Source organism: Mixophyes fleayi, chromosome 4 (assembly GCF_038048845.1).
Source record: "Mixophyes fleayi isolate aMixFle1 chromosome 4, aMixFle1.hap1, whole genome shotgun sequence".
Taxonomy (NCBI): domain Eukaryota; kingdom Metazoa; phylum Chordata; class Amphibia; order Anura; family Limnodynastidae; genus Mixophyes; species Mixophyes fleayi.
Window position 1 is genome coordinate 79,498,253 of NC_134405.1, and position 22,619 is coordinate 79,520,871.

At 41.1% G+C, this 22,619-nt stretch overlaps 1 protein-coding gene across 8 annotated transcripts; it reads left to right on the forward strand.

The window, feature by feature from the left end:
* Window positions 1-1,416: 1,416 nt before the first annotated feature.
* ANP32A (acidic nuclear phosphoprotein 32 family member A) lies at window positions 1,417-15,605 on the forward strand. Of its 8 annotated transcripts, none has more exons than XM_075207561.1 (7): window positions 1,417-1,591; window positions 6,925-7,074; window positions 9,626-9,748; window positions 9,947-10,145; window positions 12,065-12,192; window positions 12,886-12,940; window positions 13,496-15,605. In XM_075207561.1, the coding sequence occupies exons 1-7, from the start codon at window positions 1,538-1,540 to the stop codon at window positions 13,549-13,551; spliced, it is 765 nt and encodes a 254-aa protein (XP_075063662.1). In that variant the 5' UTR covers window positions 1,417-1,537; the 3' UTR covers window positions 13,552-15,605. The 8 variants fall into 8 exon arrangements, with proteins under 8 accessions (XP_075063662.1, XP_075063657.1, XP_075063660.1 ...); XM_075207556.1 differs by having other exon boundaries at window positions 1,418-1,591; window positions 13,493-15,605; XM_075207559.1 differs by having other exon boundaries at window positions 1,420-1,591; window positions 12,065-12,147; window positions 13,493-15,605.
* The last annotated feature ends 7,014 nt before the right edge of the window (window positions 15,606-22,619 follow it).

A 22,619-nucleotide genomic window follows, 5' to 3' on the forward strand; every position in this document is an offset into this window, starting at 1 on the left:
CTTTCTCAGTTCGAGGCACCCTTAGGGTCTCCATATTTTTTTCAAGGCACCCCCATGTCAAAACAATTACCAAGTTGCCCCCCCCCCCCTTAGGGTCATAAATATTTTTTCTCTAAACAGCTATTTCTTTTGCAATATTAATGTTGTAGAAGAGCAGAATGTAACTGCAAAAATGTTACATATTTATAAAAGCTAATGTACAATTTTTTTTAATAAATGTTCCCCCCAATGTTACCTTTGTATAAGCTTTACAGCCATTTTCAGTCGGAAAAAAAAATGCCAAAACGAACACTTCAAAGCCCTTCTTAGGTTTGTATCAGTGACATATATTGCAGTTATAGCAACTAATAAACATTCATACACATGCCTATTGACAGATAAGTCAGTGAATTATTTATTTAGTGTGAGTAACATTGAGTATTCCATTTTTTACTCTAGATATGTGTTTTGCTGGAACACTCCCATGTCACATTGTGGGGGTCCCTTGTAACTATACAAGGTGCAACAGGGACAAAAAAAACCCACATATTTCTAACCGTCCCCAAAACAGGCACATTACACATTACCTACAACACTGTGTACAGCAGCAGTACTAGGCTTTATAAATAGAATGTGTGATGCGCTAAGTCCTAATCTTCTTTTGTCTTCTAAATACACCTTGACGGATCATGCAGCTGGGATACACCCTGAAACTAAACCAAGACAAATATTCCGGTGTAACCAGATTCCTCAATGAAAGACAGCAAATAACGAAAAATGTATAAACCCTTTAATAATTTATCAAGCATGTGCGATATATTAACATTTGTAGTCAGACCGTAGGTACGAAAATCAAAGTGTATATGTAGTATTAGTAGGCTCAACTTTCATGATTGTAAAAATACACAGTACATAGAATATATGTCTGGTAACTACATTATCTTAGTCCTTTGGGCAGCCAGGAGGCGGTGAGTCCTGGTCACCCAGCTCCCGCTTTGGGGTGTCTACTACAACTTCTCCTAAATATATGTCAAGCTTTGGCAGAATCCATGGGGTAACCATATTGGTATTATATATGACCGTTGTCACCATCACACAGCGCCCTATGTGCGCGGTGCCCCTGCTGCGTCCTACAAGGCACAGCTCCCAAATACCATCCCGATAGATGCACATTTTTGGAAGGCGTCCATGCCTGGCAGTAAGGCATGGACGCAGAAGGAGGGCAGAAGAGGGGCAGGTAACGGGATTAGCTGCCAGGCAGCGCCCGGATCACCCCTGCCAACCTCTCCCCTGCAGTGCGCGCCCTTTCTCCAAGCAGCGCTGCGTGGCGCTGGGCACCTCTGCCCATCTCGGAGATACCAGAGAAGCCGGGAACAGCAAGTCATTGGCTGGCTGTACAAGATAATGCATCGCGATTGGACAGCCAATGTGTCAGTCAAAGCGAACGTTTCCGCCCCCCTGAGCCAGCAGGTTAGTGTACGCCGCGGTGCAGCGCAGGAACCGCGAAGCGCAGTGCCCGGATTCGGGTGAGATTCGAAAGCGACAGATCACCCGCAAGATGGATATGAAGAAGAGGATCCACCTGGAGCTCCGGAACAGAACACCCGCCGACGTAAGAAGTGCTGCCCTTGGGGGGTGGACTGGTAGTAGCTTGACAAGCCGGCTTATAGAGGAAAGAAGTGTGAGATACCGGGGAAGTAGCTCAGAAAGACCCTGGGGATGAAGAGTGACCCTAAGTGGGTGTTGTTGGCGGCCGGGGTGTAATCGGGAATCATCTTTCTAACTTTGTAAGCTCAGGAACGCGCCGCCCTCCCGTCGCTCCCCGGCTGCTGCTTCCACTGATCACACGGACAGCGATCTCCTCATACGGGGCTATCCTCCTCATAGACGGCTATGCTCCTCATACATAGCTATCCTCATACATAGGGTTATCCTCCTCATAGACGGCTATGCTCCTCATACATAGCTATCCTCATACGGGGCTATCCTCCTCATAGACGGCTATGCTCCTCATACATAGCTATCCTCATACATAGGGTTATCCTCCTCATAGACGGCTATGCTCCTCATACATTGCTATCCTAACACACGGCTATCCTGCTCATACAGGGCTATCCTCCTCCGTGCTCTATCCCTGCACGTCCTCTGTGTGCATCCAGTCTGTGTAATACCTGCACATACGTCATGCTGTATATATAGCACTATATCTGCTGCGCACACTGCTCTGTATAATAACCCTCATCTATGTACAACTATCTCCATACATTGTAGCGCTGCCGTCCTGTCACCTCCCCCGCCAGTAACCTGCGCTGACTGCTGGCAGCACACACACCGCTGCCCGGGTATCCTGCCCATGTCAGCACACTGCTCTCATGCCAGGTGCACCCTCCTGCCGCGCACCTCCGCCTCCAGCCTGTACACAATCCGATCCCGATCGGTCGCTTACTCCATTGGTAACGTCCTCACGGTCGGGTAGACGATGGGGTCGCTATGTGTCCTTCAATGCCCCATCCCGGCAGCGGGCAGAGCTGTCTGACCTCCGGGCTGTGGGTAGAGGCAGCGCTGAGGGTGGGGGTAGTTAAGGACAGGTGAGCTCTGGGTGTGGCATGTCGGCTGTGTCGTGAGGGAGCCGCCATGCACATGTCCCAATGACCGGTGTATTCCGAACCGCCGGGTTTTTTTCTTTTTCTCTCTCTCTCATTTTGTGCTGCTTGGGCCGAGGCGCCATCTTTTTAGCATGGCAGCGAAGCTATCTCCTATTCTCGTCGTGCATGTGTGTTGCGCAGCCACCTTGCTCGGGTGACATAATGGCGGATTGGTGGTCACGTGACGGGCTGGCGTGGCCATTTTGTTTCCGTACAGTGTCCTTAGGAAGGACGCGGAGGGAGCAGTGGTGAGGGAGCACCTGCTAGTATAACAGTGCTGCCTGCACTGTTATTACATGGTTATATAACATGCACGGTAGTCATTACACGGCCAGACACTCCTCAGCCCCCCTCCCAGCACATGTCAGCACCGGGCATTGGAGCTCCTCTGCTGGACGGAGGATTGTTTACCTCTGGTCTACCACACATGACTGACAGGGACAGGTGTGTACACACATCACACACGTGTCTATCAAGGTCTTACAGAAATCCCCTTCAGTTTAAAAACGTACTTGATGTCATGTGATGAGAATATATGTTTGTGTCTCTGCTGAGACACAATATAGACAGATCTGTTTCCACTGTCTTAAAGCTATATCAGATGTATGTATTTACTCATATATTCTTTGACATACCTTCCTATTCAGTGTATTCATATGCAGATAGTGATAGTTTATGAGACATTTTCTCTAATTTTCTTCACTCTATAGGTAATGTTATTTATCCAGAATGTGAGTTATTGTTTTTCTGTTGTAGAGCAGTGTGACTATACTAAATGGAATGGACAAAAGAAGAACGAAGTTGGGAAGTAAAAGAAGCTAGGAAGTGCTGTAGGAACACAGGCAAATCACTTTATGTAAGAAGGTGGAATACCGAAAACAAATACACAAGGAAGTGATGTAAATAAGTAGATTATTGCTTTATTATGATATGAACTTATTGTTAGTATTACATTATTAGCAGAAGAATAAAGGAAAAATGGCCGTGCATTAAAAAGGCTGGACATGTGATGTAATCTAAGAAGCAGAACATAAGGACATGCCATGTTCTACATTTTTAAAATGGTATAAAAAAAGATATGTCTTGCAGGAAATATAATGCAATGTGACCTGATATTATAAGGCAAATGTCATGCAGTAAACTGAATGAATGATTTAATAAGAGTATTGTGTGGGGATTTTATGGATTAGTTCGTACTGCCTTGGCAGACGTTTGCAGCTGCCTCTGTTGGTGTTCCCTTTGTCATGGCCGTGACACGCTGGGGTTTACAATGTAAGAGTGTACTTGGTAACCCCACACAAGCAGGAAGGTGAGTACTGGGACACCCTTGGTGACATTTAATCTTGCACTGGATTCACAGTGTTACTGTGCTTTTTCAGTGCTTGGCTTGTTCATTTTTCTATTTTTATTATATACAGCCTTTTCATTTCATTTTCTGCTTGACATGTTAGTTTTATTTCACAGTTAATAGCATAGTTCATTCTATTTCCTGCATGACCTGTCACTTCCATTTCTAATGATATAATACACGTTTGTTCTGTTTGCATTGCATAAGAATATTATTTTCCAAGTTTATATCCAATATAGTGATAATCTACTTATTTACATTAGCTCCTTGTGTATTTCTGTGTTCAGCATTCCACCACTTTAAATTTTAAGGTGATTATTCTTTGTGTTTGTTATAATACTTCCTATTTTCCTTTATTTCCAATGTTCATTCCATTTAGTCATACTATTCATTCAGTTTGTACATCTCACCATTGAACAAGAATATAGTGTGCGTGTCTTCAGAGCAGTCTTTGTGCAGAGGGTGTTGTTTACTATTTTACAATGTCGTTTCTATATTTTCAGAGAAAAGGAAAACTGCATTACATGACAGATATGCATGCCTTGCAACATGTCAGTCCCCGATAGAGGGCGTGGACACTTTGCGATGGGGCGTGGTCACACTGTCAGAGGGGCTGCCTAGTGCTCTAAAGTGTTAGTCTGCCTATTAGATAACTCATCATCATCATTTATTTATATAGCGCCACTAAAATTCTGCAGCGCTGTACAGAGAACTCATTCACATCAGTCCCTGCCCCATTGGAGCTTATAGTCTAAATTCCCTAATATAGACTCATAAATCTGACTTTTCATGGAAGAATGTTTTCAAACACTCTTTTTCACATAATAAACTCCCTGTAATTGCTGTGTGAGTTTACTATAGCTCAGTACTTCCTAACCTCTTGGACTTCGGGGATGAATGTAGCGTAGTGCCACATTGTGCAGGGGAAGTAGACTGGCGAAAAAGAAAATAGTTCCTTTATTTAAAGTACAAATGAACTGTGTATACCTAGTCCATCAAGCAAAGCATAATACAGTGGAAAAATAAGTATCCTCAAAAAGCATATACGTATGAATGGTACATTGCAGACAGATGCAACTCTTTGCCTAGTATAGCAGCCTCATGTGCACCACGTTTCAGCCTATTATTTACATCCCTGTGCCCAGTATAACTTCCACCATACTCCTCTGCTTACCACATACAGAACCATGTGCCTAGATTAGCAGGTTCATGGCCACCCCACTACATCTGTCTGCTATGCACAGGATTTAATTTACTTTACTACTATAGTACACATACTACTTTTTTGCTGCCTCACCCTACATTTCTATACCCACCACACACAGCTCTGTGCCTTCCTTTTCTGTCTTCATTGTTTAATTATTTTTTTTGTCCATCACAATGCTGACTAGTGTCCCCTCCTCATTAGTAGGGATAACAATGACCTGCTAGTGTACTCAGGCAATTAAATGGCGTGGCTTCTGTCCAATGTAGTGAAGTCGTAGCAGTTCGGTATTGTGGCTGCCACTTGTCAAACAAGATCAATGGTTTAAAACAGCTTGTTGCTGTGACAGGGCAGAGTGAGACAGAACTGGCCGCAGTGGTCTGCTTTGCTGTGTGTATATGGGGTGACCGCACTGTCCATCATGCCAAGGGTCACTGGAGGCAGGCTGAGCACTGCCTATTGGGCCTTTTTTATGATAGAAAAAGCTATAGTTCTGAGATATATGGCAAGGTTCATTGTATTTGCTTTCTGGCAGAAATTGAGGTGAACCTGTTATCTGGGCAAACAATTTCAATTGCTTTGTTTAAAACCTCAACAGAAAGTAGTATGTTCAGTTTTATTTCTTATTTAGATGCCAGATGTGGTCAAAATAAAAATAAACAATTCCCAATCATCAGTGTAATTTTTAAAGTCCCTGTAGCTTGTAAAACAAGCTAGATAAATGGTCTTTAATGGAAAAGGATAATTACAAATTAGTTCTAAACATATAATATTATTCAATAAAGGAAGCAATAAAAAAATTCACAGTAAAGTTTTTACTATCCTTGTTTCAAGAATGGCAACTAAGCGACAAGCTTTGTCATATGCAAATCAAATGTTTTAGGGTTATTTGCCTTCAGAGGAGTTTTTCACCCAAAAAGTTAATCCCTTTAATTTGACAGTTTTGGCACATCACCACCTCTAGCCTGTCCTTCCTCCCGAGTGTAGTAAGAACTTGGGTTATTAACCATTCAAGTTCTTAACACGAGATGTTCTGTCAAATGTGATTCAAGCTGACATGATTGCTGTGCATGCTTGTATATGTGGTCAGCTATGACTAGATGTATAAAGGCCAAAATGCAGGGAGCAGTGCACAATAGCTAGCTAACACTTCGTATCTGGTCCAAATGACAGTTCGAAGACAAAATGTGAAACTGTTTCCCTGTCACATGAGCTATTCGACTGTCAAAGATAGTGTAATCAATGCGGCCCTCAACATATGGAAAGCCTTCTGCTTATCACCCACATGGCACGGCCCTTTCTCCACAATAACAGTTATAAATCATTATATTTTAATCCTTTAAATATTGCAAAATGTCTTATTTCTCCTGAATACACACACATATATATATATATATATATATATATATATATATATATATATATGAGTTGGATTCCTCTCTGTGGACCAGTCAGCTCTCTTTGAACAGCATGGTTAATATTCCACTGCATATTACAATTCCCTAAAGTGGTGAAAAAGTTAGGAGAACCCATAAGCGGCCAATTACTACTTATCAGGATTGTACCACTGTTCAAAACCGTAAGGTGCATAGGACGGAAGCTTCCTGGTAATGTAATTCTCAAACCATGTCCCTGTCTTAGAGGATGAAGCTCTAAGACAGGGACTTTATAATGACAAAACCCTTGCCTTAGTTTTTTGTTGTGTATATTTGTTTCACATGAGATGACTGCATTTTATTTGTTCTTAGGTTAAAGAGCTGGTCTTGGATAATTGCCGGTCAAAGGAAGGAAAAATAGAGGGGTTGACAGATGAATTTGAGGAACTGGAATTTCTGAGCACAATTAACGTCTGTCTGAGCTCTGTCGCAAATTTACCAAAGTTAAACAAACTGAAAAAGGTAAAGAGATGACTGTACTTTGTAACTGACACGTGTTACTGCCTGAAAGGCCAATAATGTATAAGGAGTCCATATCCTTCCTTTGGATTAAAGCAGTGGGGTTCCATTTAGATCATTGGCCTGACAACTAGGAGGCATCAAGGTAGGGCTTTTCATTAGTAGACTTGCTGAAGGTATAAGTTTATTACATATTCATAGTTCCCTAAAGGTGAAGTTAACGAGTTGCAATATTAATATATAAAATCGAAAAAAAAAAATGAAGAAATGTCCAAGCGTTTATGTGATCTCTAATAGTAGTGGAGAAAACCTCAACATAAAGTGACAAAATTGAACACAAATACATGGAATACATTTAAATGTTGTGGTCTTTTGTGTGTCTTTGTCATCTATCGTCTTAGATTGATTCACCAAGTAGTGCCATGAAAGCAAACATAATTGAATATAGTGTCATTCGATTAGACAATCATATTATTGTGATACACCACAGTGTAGTACAAATAGATTAGAATTGTGTCCAATCTTTAAAACTTCACAATTTCACTCTGCTATGTAATCGAAATACCACATGTGCTGCCCCCTAGTGGTAGAGAACTTTAGTGTTCGGTCAGTCGTCCAGAGTGTTTTCCTTTTCTTAATTCAATCCCTCATAAAGTGGTAAATATAAAGTAAAAGAAAGCAGATCTAGGGATAAATGTATCAAGCTGAGAGTTCTCCAGCGGGTTTGAAAAACCAATCAGATTCTAGTTATCATTTATTTAGTACATTCCACAAAATGATAGCTAGAATCCGATTGGTTGCTATAGGCAACATCTCCACTTTTCAAACCCACCGGAAAACTCTCAGCTTGATACATTTACCCCCTAGCGTGATATTGGTTAAAACTTTAAATGCACTCACATAAGTTTAAAACATACAATTTTTGTCCAAGTTCTCCTACCAGAATAACTGGATAAAATCACAGTGGGCCTGAGTCATTAATGAGAGCAAAGCAAAACATGAGTAAGTTTGCTCCATGTTATAATGCAAGGGGTGCAAATTAGTTTATTTTTTTTGCACATAAGTAAAATACAGGCTGTTTTTTTATGTAGCACACAAATACTTGATAGCTTTATTTTTACACTGAAATTTAAAGTTGATATAGGACATGCCCTACGCCAACTATAAATGTGTCCCCACATTTTAAATTTACCTTCCCCCTCCATTGCAACATGGTTTTGCCCAGGTGCAAAGTTACTCCTTTTTTATACTTTACTCTCCTTAATGAATCAGGCCCTGTGTGTCTAGATCTTTTGTTTCCCCAGGGTATTGGAAACACTGGAAAATAAAGATGTTAATGTTGGTAGGGTATGTGTCACAGAAACTTTGCCCTCATACTCTTGTTGCACTATTTGAGTTCATACATATGTTTTATTTTGCAGTTTGGAGATGTCTCTATTGTTATGGTTTGCCAGGACTCAAGACAGATCCAAAACCATGAGTAAAAACATAGATAAAACACATGTAATTCCATGTATGCACAATTTTTTTCCTAAGCATATTGTGAAAAAAATATTTTTGCACACTATGGGGGGTAGTCAATTGACGGCGGGATCGCTGAAAATCCTGAATCGAAAAATATTACCGTTAATACGGTAATATTGCGCGTAAATACCGTTAATACGGTAATTTACTCGCTGGATTTCAGCTCGGGGAGCCGCGAGCTGAAATCCAGCGAGATATTACCGTATTAACGGTAATATTTTTAGAGCGCGGGCTTTGCGGCGATCCCGCCGTCAATTGAATACCCCCCTATGACACTTAAGGGGAATTGGCTGTGAGGTGCTACTGAACATCGCCTCGATGTCCAGCTGTGCACCTTGCCGGCTAATATGGTACAGAATCTCTGCTCATTTCCCCTCGCATCTTGATGGGAAATGAAGTAAAGTTAGCAGAGAATTTAGTAAAAACGGACGTGATGTGTCTTCGCGGATTGTTCCAGAGACGCATCATGTCGCTTCACGGCAAAATGAATCCCCCTCCCCCGTAGCTGCAGTTCTGTAAAAACAAAAGTACCCTCAACATAGCCACATCTATGGTAATACTGGGAACTTCCTATTATGCATGTAAAAAAAGGTGCAAAATTAAGAAGTGACACATTAAAATGCACTGTGGTTTTTCTGCCACTTTAAAAGCCAGTAATGAAATAATACAGCAGATGCTGGATTAATAAAAAGTCTGTGTGGCTGTAACCATAGTGACTGGTCATGTTCGGCTTTATCATCATTAGATTTCTTTCCTTGTAGTACAAAAAGCACTAACACATGACTATGTTACCAGTTAATCAATATATTATTGTCATGGGTTTTCCTTAATGGTAATGTCATTGGTTTATTTTTGTCTTCACAGACAATCAACTTGGCAAATGGTCAATTTATGTCTTAAGCACACCTGTGTTTTATGCAGAATTTAAAGTTGTAGCTCATGATATTGCTGATAGTGAAGGAGTCTTGTTTGATGAAAACCCTGTATGGCTGTGTGCAAGGGACTGTACAATGTTTTCTTTGATTTGTAGTTGGAGTTGAGCGATAACAACATCTCTGGTGGACTGGAAGTGCTGGCAGAAAAATGTCCAAATCTCACACACCTCAACCTAAGTGGCAACCGAATAAAAGACCTGAGCACAATAGAACCTCTGGTGAGGCGGCGGGTTCTTTTGGGTATACTGGGGGTTATTTGAATGGATCACAGGGCAACAGTGCGCTTGGCTAAATAGAGCATTCTGATTAATTGAAATGCTTGTCCTTTCTGTATTGCAGATTTATTTATATCAATCCTCTGCTAGATGTTGGTAATATGGTCTCCCTAACTCTAATGTTATTTCTCCCACCTCCAGAAAAAAATAGGGAGCCTAAAGAGCTTAGACCTGTTTAACTGTGAGGTTACCAACCTCAATGAATATCGAGAAAACGTCTTCAAGCTGCTTCCCCAGCTCACTTATCTAGATGGATATGACCGCGATGACAAAGAAGCTCCTGACTCTGATGCTGAGGCCTATGTGGAGGGCTTGGATGATGAAGAAGATGAAGAGGAAGGTGGGTACTGGAGCTATGACCTTCGCTAGCTCCTTATTATAATGTCCTTTTATAGCTTTCCACTCTGGCAGTTCAAAGCCGTTGACATTGGGGGAGTAATGCACTGATGGTGGAGGTCTCATCTTCAGTGCCCCCGGCAGGCTGGAGAAACATTGCAGATGGATACACTCCTCAAGGATGTATCTAAGAAAGAGGAGACAGGTATCATCCATATGTTTACATCAGCATTAAACATGTTTATGACCCATATGTGCATCTACATTGCATTGTAGTGGGTGGAACTCCATGGGGTAAATGTATGAATAATTGTCACTGCAAAGTCGCCGATTTTCAGCGACTTGCAGAGATTGGAGGTTCATACATTTACTCCCATGGCTCATATCTTGCACAACTGAATATGTCACCACTGAGCAAGACCTAATTTCAGAGTTTCCCATTTCACTCATTATTTTACAATTTCCAATGTGTCTCCAAGACGCTGTTTGTTTTCAGTCTTATTCATATTACATTCCTGACATTAAGAGGACATCAGGGCTGCCTATATTTACAGTGACACATGGCGGAGAGTAGCTGGTGGTGCCTTTACAACACAATGCCAGCACTAAGATTAGCAATTTGTTAAATTAGCTATCATATTGTACCAGATTTAGCATATTGAGTTCTGAATAAAAATTGAGGGAGACTTATCTTGTGTTTGATACTATTGGCAACTAGATAATGGATGTTAGGGTGTCGATAGAGCTAGTTGATGATTTGTCATTTATTGCTTTACTTTTAGCGTACACATTAAATTCAGTCCACATACACGAATCACAGTTTGTCCCAAATTGTAACATATAGAGATTTGGGTTTGGGTTGTTTCTAGATGTTATTGCTGTTTGGATGGTTACTTCTCCTGCTTTCCTAATTTATTCTTAGGAGTCCCATTACACCATAAACCTGGCAGTTTTGTCATATATGTAAGGTTTTGCAGTTCTGTGAGTAAAACCCACTCTATTGATTACTCAAGTGACCACATCTATAAGCACTGTGTACATTAATTATCCCCAGAGCTTATACATATCAGCAGGTGATTATAATATTCAGAGAGAGAGGTGGTGAAGGAGGAATTAGTTGGACATGGATGGCGAATACTGGATATATTATGATCGATATTATGATGAAAGAAAAAAGGAAGACAAAATGATAAGCTGTGGAGGCGTAATGAAGCCTTTTTAACCCATCTTGACAACCCATTTTCTGTGCTAGTATATAAATATTCTCAGTTATTGCATGTGCTGGTTACCTTGGAAACTACTATCCGTCCTATAGCAAGCTTGGTTAGCACATTCTAGCTATAAGTTCCTTTTGTTCTCTGTATATGTGTTATAAAGGGCCTCGGCATATGGCTGTCATACAACTAGAACTTACAAGATAAATATTGCCTTTCACACACAAACACATATACATTTCAATAAAATTACTATAGTTTTATGTAAATCGCATTTTGTTATAGTTACACATTTGAACTGCCACATTTAAAATGTAGATTTGTGAAATGGTATTTTCTGTTCTGTGTCCCCTCTGCTAAGCAAGTGAGCAGCACAAGGTAAAACATCTGACATTGCCACGTTTGTTCTGACTTTGAATATTATGCAGCTAAGAAATCTGTCTTCTATAGTCTATTTGGCCACCCTGGCAAGTTATTTATGTACTGTATCCCCACACAGTAAGCTATATACCTTTTATTACTGCTCACTGGCTTTCCCATTAACGTAAAACACTCATTATATATTGGTCTCTTCACATTATGGGCACTCTTCAAAGACTCTGTGTTAGCTGATGTTTTGTTACTCCCTCTGTCTGTGGCTCACAGACTGGAGACTAAATTACACACCTCTCCAGTCTGTTGGTGACTGAGGCTGCCCCCCCTCACACAGAGGAAGAATATGATGATGACGCTCCACCGGGTGAGGAGGAAGAGGACGAGGAAGAAGAAGAGGAAGTGAGCGGCGAGGAAGAGGTGCGGTTCCTGAACCCTTGTTCTTTAAATCCTTTGTATACTCAGGTGCTGTGATTTTTGTTATTCGTGGACGGATTCTTTTAAAATCAACCTGTAGAGATTTTAATTATGATGGTATATTTTTGTAGCACACAGATTGCAGCACTGTGTTTTACAAAATATTTTATTTAGTGAATTCCATGCTTCCAACTAGCGCACCCTCCGGAATTATCCCTTACACTTTCAACATTCAGAATTCATTCAGTCATCAGATGGATTATTTACATTTTGCAGAGATTAATCAGAACACGTGCTATTTTACAGCACTGTATATTCCTCTAGGACATGCCAAATAGTATACAGTTTACTCATATATCCTCTGTAGATGTAAGTTTATTTTATGTAAAGACAGTAATTTGTTGTCGAGTCTTACTACTCCACATCCTGTGAATGTGTATTAAATTGAGGAGTGTAGATATTTTAATAGAGTAAGGAGAGGTGGATGAAGCTTCACCGTTTCAATACGGTGGGTGATACAACTTCATAAATTCAGTTCACTTTCAGATTTTTTCATACCCACATCTGTAATATGCATTGACTCAATGATTAGCAGTATACAAGTACTTATTGTAAATACTTCATTTATTCACTACCAACATATCACGTCCCTTTAAATGTTTGCAGCCTGGTTAGTGGTTATTGTTTATTGGCACTGGAGAAGCTCAGAAATCCAGTATTTATCTGCTATTTGTATTAAAGGAGGAGGAGGAGGAAGATTCCAAGGATGAGGAGGAGGAAGAAGGTGAGAAAGATGGTAAGTAATTAATCCCGCAAGAACAGAAGTTCCAGGCTGCTCTCTGCAATTGTTATCCTGGTATTTGTGTTATTGAAGTTACTGGTTTTTTTGATGTTTCAGCTGCAATTCAATGATATCTATTGGTTAATTCACTGAAGTAAAGCAGCAGGTAGCTAGCATTTTGAATGTCAGAACCAATCAATTATGACAAGTCCCTTAGTTCTATAATTCATTGAACGGTGACAACAAGATCCACTCTTCAAGGCAGACTGGTGTGAACAGAGAATAATACAGTTTAAAAATCCCCTTTATACTTTGATTAAATAACAGACTGCCTCTTCTTATTTGCCAGCATGCAAGTAATGTGATAACAAACCTGTAACCTTACATCTGGGTCATTATTTGTCTGCAGAATGGTTCAATTCATGTATGTAAGAAACTTCAGTTATAATAGCTATTTCCCTGCTTTCCACCCTTTATTTCCTGGCTTCTTTGCCAGGGATTGTAGCCAATAGTATGACCGCCGAGTCCTGCACTGAAATCAATGATGTTTTGTTTTTTAACTTGAAGCAGAAAAAGGTCAAAAAAGAAAACGGGACCTTGAGGATGAAGGTGAAGAGGATGACTGAGCCACAGTGTCAGAAGGACAAGGTACACGAGGACTGAGCCTCGTGACTTAGAGGAGAACTAAACCCCAAGACCCTTTTTTGAAAACTATGTTGTAATTTGACTGTTTTTACCTTCAATTACCCTGCTGTTTTTGTTCCTGAATGTGAGGTTGGTGTGCACTGGACAGATACCATTCAAGCAGAGTAGCGCTTAGTATTTCTGCTGCTGCTCTTGCAGACTTTTATAATTATTGTTGAATTCTTCTTTTGTGTTTAGTACAGATTCCATACAGTCCAAGTCATATAGTCTATCTAATTCCCAATACTAATTAATCTGTTTTCTTTTGAATGTAGTTTGCCTTCTGTGAACTTTTAAACCCAGTAAGAGTCTTAAACGTATATTAAACATTAATCCAGTTGCTGCAAAGCATTGCTAATTTTCCATAGCATGTAAATGTACAATGCAGACAAATCTACAGGAGAGCATATTATGACATTTATGTGTATAATATGTACATACCACCTTACCTGTGTCTGCTAGCTAAGCAGCAGCATATAAATCCATAGGGAGTTAATATCTGATTGAAATAAACCAGTTGTGTTGAAAAAAAGACTTGGGGAAACAGAGAAGTCATATTTAGGATGTTTGATTTGCACAACGATTATTCTTCTGCCATTTGGAGCTGTCAGTGTCTGTTACTACGTCTTACAAAATATAAGTGCTGGTAGCGGTATAGAATATATTTTCTGACTATCATACAGGGAAGCAGGTGCACTTACCTTATGTGGCATCGAGACAGCTTTATTATGATCCAGGGGTAGTTGAGATTGTAAAACAATTATTTGTGTGCTAATATTTCACAAACAGTGACCTGCATTATTACACTTCCTGATAATGTGTAAACACGTTTATTCTTTTATGTTGAAATCACAGGGCTTACTCATTTTTTTTCTATTATGTTAGATCAGGTAGAACGAACTTAAATAGGAGAGGTTCAATCCAGTGCTTTATGTCTCCGCAACAGTCTACAGAGAAACAACGCCACAATGTTCTGAATGAGATCTCCACTTGTTTTTCCTTGCGTCCCATAGAGGTGCGCAGAAAAATGAAGGAAGATTTTTTTTATCGTAAATGGCAGATACATTTGCATCCGAACAGCGAGGCAAAATTCGGCGGCACCCTGCACAGTTTGAATCTCCCACTATGACTAGTTAATTTCTAAATAATTTTGAATAAGGATTTTGCGTCAACTTACTATCACTCAAAATCTAGGCTGTAATAATAGACAGATATTGGATTAATGTATGCTCTCATGAAGTGGCCATCAACCTATTTCCAACAGGGACCAGGCCCAGGTTCTGTTAGTAGATTTCGCTGGTGCTGTAAACAGCTAATTTACTCAGAAAGGAAAGCATTTTGCTTATGAACGGAGAGGGCAACATTGTGTCCTTGTGTAACATCTTGTCTTTGCTGTACAACTTGGCAGAGAAGCAATGCAACATTAATCCCCCATCTCTCTGGGTTTCACAACATGGCACTGTAGCATGAAAGATAAGTGGTAGTCAGACCGAGGTAATGGAGAGGAAGCAAGCTCTATCAACCTTTTTGAATTCATGGCTAATACATTCATTTTATAATAAAGAAATTTGTTTCTATCAATGGTTATTTTGAAAATAACTGTAGCAAAATAACTTAGAGTGATTAATGCATAACCATCAAGTGGGGAAACTTCTACGCTGTAGAACCACTAAGAAGCCATTTTGTCTAAGGTTGGGAATGTCATTCCTCAGACACTTTCTATAAAGATGCTGCAAGTCAATGACACTTTCTTTAGTCTTGCAGAGATTTCAATGTGTTATGTGTGTCCCCCAACCCAGTGAGGTTCTGTCCATGTAGCTGATGGCCATGGAGTCTGAGTGTTTAGTACTAATCTAATCAGGTTTAGGAGTGACTGGCTGCCCTATCTGTATTATAAATCCCTAAAAGGTGATTGGGGCTTCCCTTTTTCCCAGGAAACCTAAACACTATTTCTGTCTGTTTGTAACTGTTCATTTTCAATAAACTTGTTTTTTTACAGAGTTTGTGTAATTTAGCCATTGGCATAGCCTTTATTTTCTGTAAATCTTGATGTCGTGTCTAGACCAGTTAATAAAAACAACATAGAAATGCTTACATATTTGCCCATCTATCCTATGGTGGGCACCTCTGGCATATAGTTACTGTGATTTTGAGCACTGCAAGCTTAAAGGTAGTGATCTCAGCAGGTTGGTCGTTGTAAAGCTGTCTGCATATTTATAACCACAGCAGTTGTGGTTTAATACTCATTGAAGTGCAGAATAGTTACAGTGTCGTCAAGCATGGGGAATAGGAAAGGAAAAACATAGATCCTTGTTAGAAATGAATTCAAACTATTATAATAAGCATGCATTGTGGAAGTAAATCTACACAAGACCTTGAAGTCACAGAATGTAAGAATGTGTATGGAGTGTTACCAGCGGTATACAGAGGAAAGCTTAAAGCACACATTAACACCACAAACTTCCAGAGTAAGCATGTTTATGTAGTTTTACATGTACATGATTCCCCTTTTTCTTTAAAGCCTGTTGAAGACAGGAGTGGCACAGACCTGTCACATAAGATTTGTATCATAACTTTTTCAACAATTTGTAACCTGCCATTTAGTTTAATAGGAAGACTGGTTAATTTAGTGCATCTGGAGCAATCAACATTGGGGCTAAAGGAAGACTTTAGCTGCAGTGGTAGAAGACTACACTGGATCCTCCTTGATGGAGCCAAACATGGTATGGAATGGCTACGAGATAAAGTGGCCAGATGGATCATGGAACATATTGATTACTCACAAAGTATCTTGCATTATAAAATGTGAACATTTCATTTTTCTGAATGCTCACACAATTGTCAGAAACAATCAATGCTTTGATGTGTATGTAGTGGCAAGGTTAGAATAAATAATTGTTTACTGCCTGATCACATTAATATATCATTTGTGTTCTGCATAATTAATATGATTGCTGATGAGGTCACTGGAAATATTTGCATATTTTTCGTAAGGGACCACTGAAATTAAAGATTATTTTCAAGTAGGAGCTGCTAATAGCATTCACAAATACATTTGAAAACTTCCTAAAATAAATAGATTTCAGCTTGTGGGAGAAGCTTCATGTCTATAAACCAATAAAATGATGCTTCAATGAGCTACTCGGAGCCTAAAATAGCACAGAATAATAGACTGCTCCATATGATACCTGCACACAATATGGAACATCTTCCATTATGTTGGGAATACATTTGAATGAATGTGTATTGTATATTTATGAATATTCTGTGTTTTCATAATGAAACAATATTTAGGTTTAGTTGTCCTTTTTACATATATCCCCCCCCCCCCCCCCCCTCTTTGCAAAAAAACAATGGCTTGCCTGATCTGTTTTGGGTCATTCCACATTAAGTCAACACAGGGTTTCAAACTGACCGTTTCAGATTGTAATGAAATTTTGTATAATAAATGCCATGGGTGTAAGGAAACCCCCAAATCTTAGACTGATATGTGCACTGGCTTTGAAGTTATATGCCTTTAAGGCTGCAATTTTTTTAACAAATAATTTGCTTTTGCTTTCAATATTTATCTACATTGCATTTGTAGCTCACCTAATTGAGCTAGAGAGTTGGGCAAGGTCTCACTTTAAACCTCTTTTTATGGGTGTCCATATGATATATAACAGCAGTATGTTTCGATAAGAATTTAAATTGTAAAAAATTTCTCAAAAAGCCATATTTTTAAAATTTTGAAAAACATCCCAATAATTGTTCATATTGTTATTAATAAATCCCCAAAGTTTTATTATCGGATCATTTGCTACAAGAGCTTTAATATTTGAGTGCTTCATGAAAATTTACTGAGGCACTACACATCTAAGAAAATCAACAAAACAATATTTATTCCAGTTCACTTCATTAGAGCAATGCACATTCCTTTTCAGGTGTGTTTGGGGATGAGATTCTACAGAGAGCGGCTGCTCCCACTTCTGTGCAGACGTGTGGACTTAAGTGGAAAAATACTCTACGTCGAAAGACACTTAAATTGTATTGCATTAGCCCGCCTTTTACAGGGACAGGTTAGGTTTAGGTGGGCTTAAATTAGTGTCACTAATTAAAGCTCACCTAACCCTGGACCATTTCTGTCACATTTGAAAAATTGGAGTGTTTAATTACAGTGGAGTATCAGACTGGGAGAATGTGTGCTGAGAGCAGGGAGTATACTGTATATGCATTTGAATTGTTACACAAACTTGTTTAAATTCTAACTGTGTTAATGCTTAAGAAACAGCTGTCAGTTTATCCTCTTGGATGGAAAAAATCCTGCTTCCAAACATGTAAATTTCCACCTCGTTTTGTAAGAAATTCTATAGTCTGACCACCCCTTTAGTCAAATACCCCTTGCTACCCAGCATACCATCTACCAGTATCCTAAGACTACATTTAGATGGACATCTTTCTATATTTAGAAAGAAGAATGTAAAATGAGGCAGTCCTGTCTGTACCTGCTGTGTTCTAAAGAAAAATGCTCATGAACCAGGGTTTCCCAAACCCACTCCTCAGGGCTCCCTAACAGTGCAGGTTTTCCATATCTCCTTGCTGGAGCACAGGTGTATTCATTAGTGACTGACACATTGTAACAGATCCACGCGTGGTCCTAATTATGTCACATGTGATCCAGAAAACCTGCACTGTTGGGGAGCCCTGAGGACTGGGTATGGGAAACCCTGTAATAGACATTTATGAACATTGCCCTTTAGAAGCCTATTCAGATGAATGGAGAGTTATTTTAGGAGCTTATTAAAGTAACTGAAGAGCTCTGACTTCACAAAAGGCCTTAATCCTTTACCATCTCAATTTTCATAAGTGTATCCCATTTAATGTGTAATTTGTTATCATTACTTATGTGCATTACTTTATAATATAGCTATCTACAATATACAGTATTTCAGAATCTCTAAAATGTTTTACCCATGACTAATGTCTATAATTTCCAGCTTTCAGTGTTAAGTTGGATGTGTTAATGATCATCATCATCATTTATTTATATAGCGCCACTAATTCCGTAGCGCTGTACAGAGAACTCATTCACATCAGTCCCTGCCCCATTGGAGCTTACAGTCTAAATTCCCTACTATAGACACACACTCACAGACAGAGAGGGAGAGACTAGGGTCAATTTGATTGCAGCCAATTAACCTACCAGTATGTTTTTGGAGTGTGGGAGGAAACTGGAGCACCCGGAGGAAACCCACGCAAACACAGGGAGAACATAAAAACTCCACACAGATAAGGCCATGGTTGGGAATCGAACTCATGACCCCAGTCCTGTGAGGCAGATGTGCTAACCACTAGGCCACTGTGCTGCCAATTATAACGCAAATCACACAGTAAAGGACCGTTTGATAAGTTATTGCAAGAGTGTGTACATTCCCACGATCATGTTTTATCGCACCAAAACACATTGCATATGTTGATTTGGTTCTATAAACTTCCTAAAAATCACGATCAACGATGGAATGATGTCGGGCAAATGTGGTAGTGTGTAGGTACTCATGACCAGCAGCGTAGGCAGATATCTGTAGAGTGTGCAGAGTCACAATCTTTTCAGCAGATGGTTATGACAGATGAAGATCACAGATCTGAAGGTAAATTGTATAGATGTGTGCGCACAAATCTACGTGATCATCAGGACATCAGTTGTCCGTAAAATCGTTATAGAAATCGCATCTGAAGTAAATACAATAGTGTGTACCCAGCTTTATTCCCTTTGGAATAAGTGACCTCATCACTTTGCCCAGTTTCAGCTGATCCTGCACTTATGAAGATGTCCATAAATAAGTAACATTACAAGTCTGTTAGCACACACAGTAAAGGAGTGATTCCCTAGGTGTCAAGCTGCTAATGCTTGAGATGCACTTTTATAAGCTGTGTGCAGGTAAGACTTAACCCAAATAAAAAGCATAGCATTGATCATGCTTATATTTATCGTATAGCATTACATATTTATATTTAGTGGAAGAATTCAGCTTGAGTTGATCGGCTTAACACATTGTAATATGTGGAACTAACATCCTCTGTTTTAATACAGATTATAGTTTTAATACAGTGTACAGTTTGAATAGCACTAATAATGTCTTTGGTGAGTGCAGAGGATCCTATGTCTTTTTGTTTACATATGCTAAATGCCATCTGGGAAACGTGCATTATCATAATCTTGTTCAGACATTGAAATTAAATTGTGGTTGGGAGCAAAGCCAAAGTGAAGTAAATCATTTAAAAGTGGGTTATTTTGAAGTATTATTCTAAGGATTTCAGATTTTTTTACAGTAACCCAGAAAATCGGATAGGGTACATCATTTTGACATGAAAATGTCGGCCTGCTAAATGCCGACACTTGCATTGTATTGACAGGTGGACAATGTCGTCGGTGTGATTGCATTCACAATGTCGCCAATAACATTGCCGATATTAAAAGAACAATGCTGACGGTGCCGGCGGCTATACCCCGGACCTGCTGGCATTGGTCTTTTCCCGTCGGTTAAGTGCTGACATTTACACTGTCTGAATATTTACAGTCACCGCAGAAAATCTGGGTCTGGCTAATGCTAATATTTACCACTAAAAATATCAATGAAAATGGATATTATTACCATTCGTTAGATGCAGAAAGAGAATTTGTGATAATGAAAGATTTTGGACAACACTCTGCTGTTTCTCCACCGCCTATGACTCCGATCTAGCTGCTCCGTTCTAAGGTGGTCTCCTGCTGTTGCGACTGATGGTGAGCCGTCCTACCTGCTGTCTCTTCCTCTGCATCCTGCCGCCTCACCACAGGACGCGGCTTCGGCCTGCACTTCACCACCAGCCGCCACCCCCCCCTTCCCCCCCTTCTCCCCGGATGCCCCTGTGCCTGCTCCCTTGAGGTCTCCTTGACTCATTGACTCCTCCGCACTGACCTCAGTTGTCCCCAGTTTCTGGCCTCGATATTTGGTTGCCTCATGTGTCCCCAGCTTTATCTTCCTCAGTCCATACACAGGCCCTCACTCTGCCCTGCCACATCTAGGGCCCCTACCTAGTCCTATTGGACTCGCCTAAACTCTGAACCCACCTGCTCTCTTGACCCTCCTGGTCCCATCTGAACCGACCGTATGCTTGGACTCTCCTGCACTCCAGTCCCTCCTGATCGCTGGATCCCTTGGACTACTTGGGATTCACCTGGACTCCCCTGTTCCTGTGTCCTCCTTTCTTCTCACCCGGTACCGGCTCTCTGTAGCCAGTACCGGGTATTTAATTTACTTTATTGTATTGTTCTCCACTTTACATTGTTTTGCCACTGCCTTCCTGTTTTACTCCGTTCCACAATCCTATATAGTCCTACTTACTGTCTTACTTTGCTCCGTCAGTCCTTTTTTAACTAAACTCAATAATTCGCTCTGGTCCACTTCGGTCGACCTTTTGCTGCCTTCACCTCTGTGTTACTCCCTCACCCCATCTCTGCTGCCCCTTTTCTCTCGTTCCCTGTCCCCCCGTCTCACTATGCTGCTCGCTCCTTTCCTATACCCATCCACTCCCCTAGCCCCCTTCACTGGTCCAACTCTCACTGTCCCATCTCTTCACCTCGCTCCATCAACCTCTCCCATAGCCCCCTTCACTGGTCCAATTCTCACCCTCTCCCTCGCTCCATCAACCCCGACATTCTTATCCACATCTCCCCTCTTTCCCCCCTCCCCTTCTCATGTGCCCTCTAGAACTCAAGGTCCAACTGTAACAAACAACTCCATCCACGACCTCTTCATCTCCAACTCTCTTTACCTTCTTGTCATCACCGAAACCTGGCTTACTTCTGATACCGCCTCACCCGCCGCTCTCTCCAATGGGGGCCTCTCCTTCACCCACTCCACCAGACCGGGTGAACGTCCAGGAGGTGGAGTGAGCCTCCTCCTATCCCCCTGCTGTACTTTTCGGGTCATTCCCACTTTACCTTCCCTCTCTTTCTCCTCCTTTGAATTACACTCCATCCGTCTCTTCTCCCCCATCCACCTCCGTGTCTCAGTCATCTACCGTCCCTTTGGCCCCACCTCCCTTTTCCTTGACAACTTCGCTGCCTGGCTCCCCCACTACCTTTCCTCTGACCTTCCCTCTATCATACTCGGCGATTAACATCCCTAGTGTCAACTGCTCTGACCCTGCCACCATCAAATTTCTCACCCTTTCCACCTCCTTAGGCCTCACCCAGTGGACCTCCTCCCCCACCCACTGTCTTGGTCACTCCCTCGACCTTGTCTTCTCTCATCTCTGTGATCTCTCTGACTTCTCCAACTCTCCCTTCCCACTCTCTGACCACCTTCTCCTCTCCTTCGCTCTGTCCTCCTCCCCTGCTCCCCCCCCTCTGCCTAAAGCTACCCTCACTAGACGCAACCTTGAAGTTATCGACCCTACCACTTTCTCCTCCTCTCTTGATACTCTCCTTTCACCCCTTCCCTCCCTGGCCTGCCCTGAGCAGGCGTCTTCTCTCTACAACCACTCCCTCACTACTGCCCTCGATGCTGTCGCCCCACCCTCTTTTATCCGCCAACACCACCTTATTCCTCAACCCTGGCACTCCAAACTCACCCGCTTTCTCCAAAAGTGTTCTTGCACTGCTGAACGCTTTTGGAGGAAATCTCATTCCCTGGCTAACTTCCTTCACTTTAAATTTATCCTCTCCTCATTCTGCTCTGCCCTCTCCCTTGCTAAACAAATCTTCTTTAAGTCCCTCATTTCTTCTCAGTCCTCTAATCCCCGCTGCCTCTTTGCCACCTTCAACTCCCTCCTCTCCCCCCCTTCTGTCCCATTTTCCCTCTCTTCGCCACATTTTGTCTTCCAAAATTGAGGCCATCAGACTGAACATCTCCTCCTCCCATTGTTCTCCCACCGCCCTTATCGCTTCACCCCCCCCCCTCCAACAAACAACTCTGGTGCTCCTTCTGCCCTACATCAGACGAAGAAGTTTGCTCCCTTATTCTTTCCTCTCTATCCTCTACCTGTC

Excerpts from the sequence above, each read along its gene's own strand:
- ANP32A (XM_075207554.1), top strand. The coding sequence starts at position 3,400 with ATGGAATGGACAAAAGAAGAACGAAGTTGGGAAGTAAAAGAAGCTAGG. Across the intron at positions 3,481-6,924 it reads ACACAGGCAAATCACTTTAT|GTTAAAGAGCTGGTCTTGGA; the intron begins GTAAGAAGGTGG and ends ATTTGTTCTTAG. Across the intron at positions 9,749-9,946 it reads TGAGCACAATAGAACCTCTG|AAAAAAATAGGGAGCCTAAA; the intron begins GTGAGGCGGCGG and ends TCCCACCTCCAG.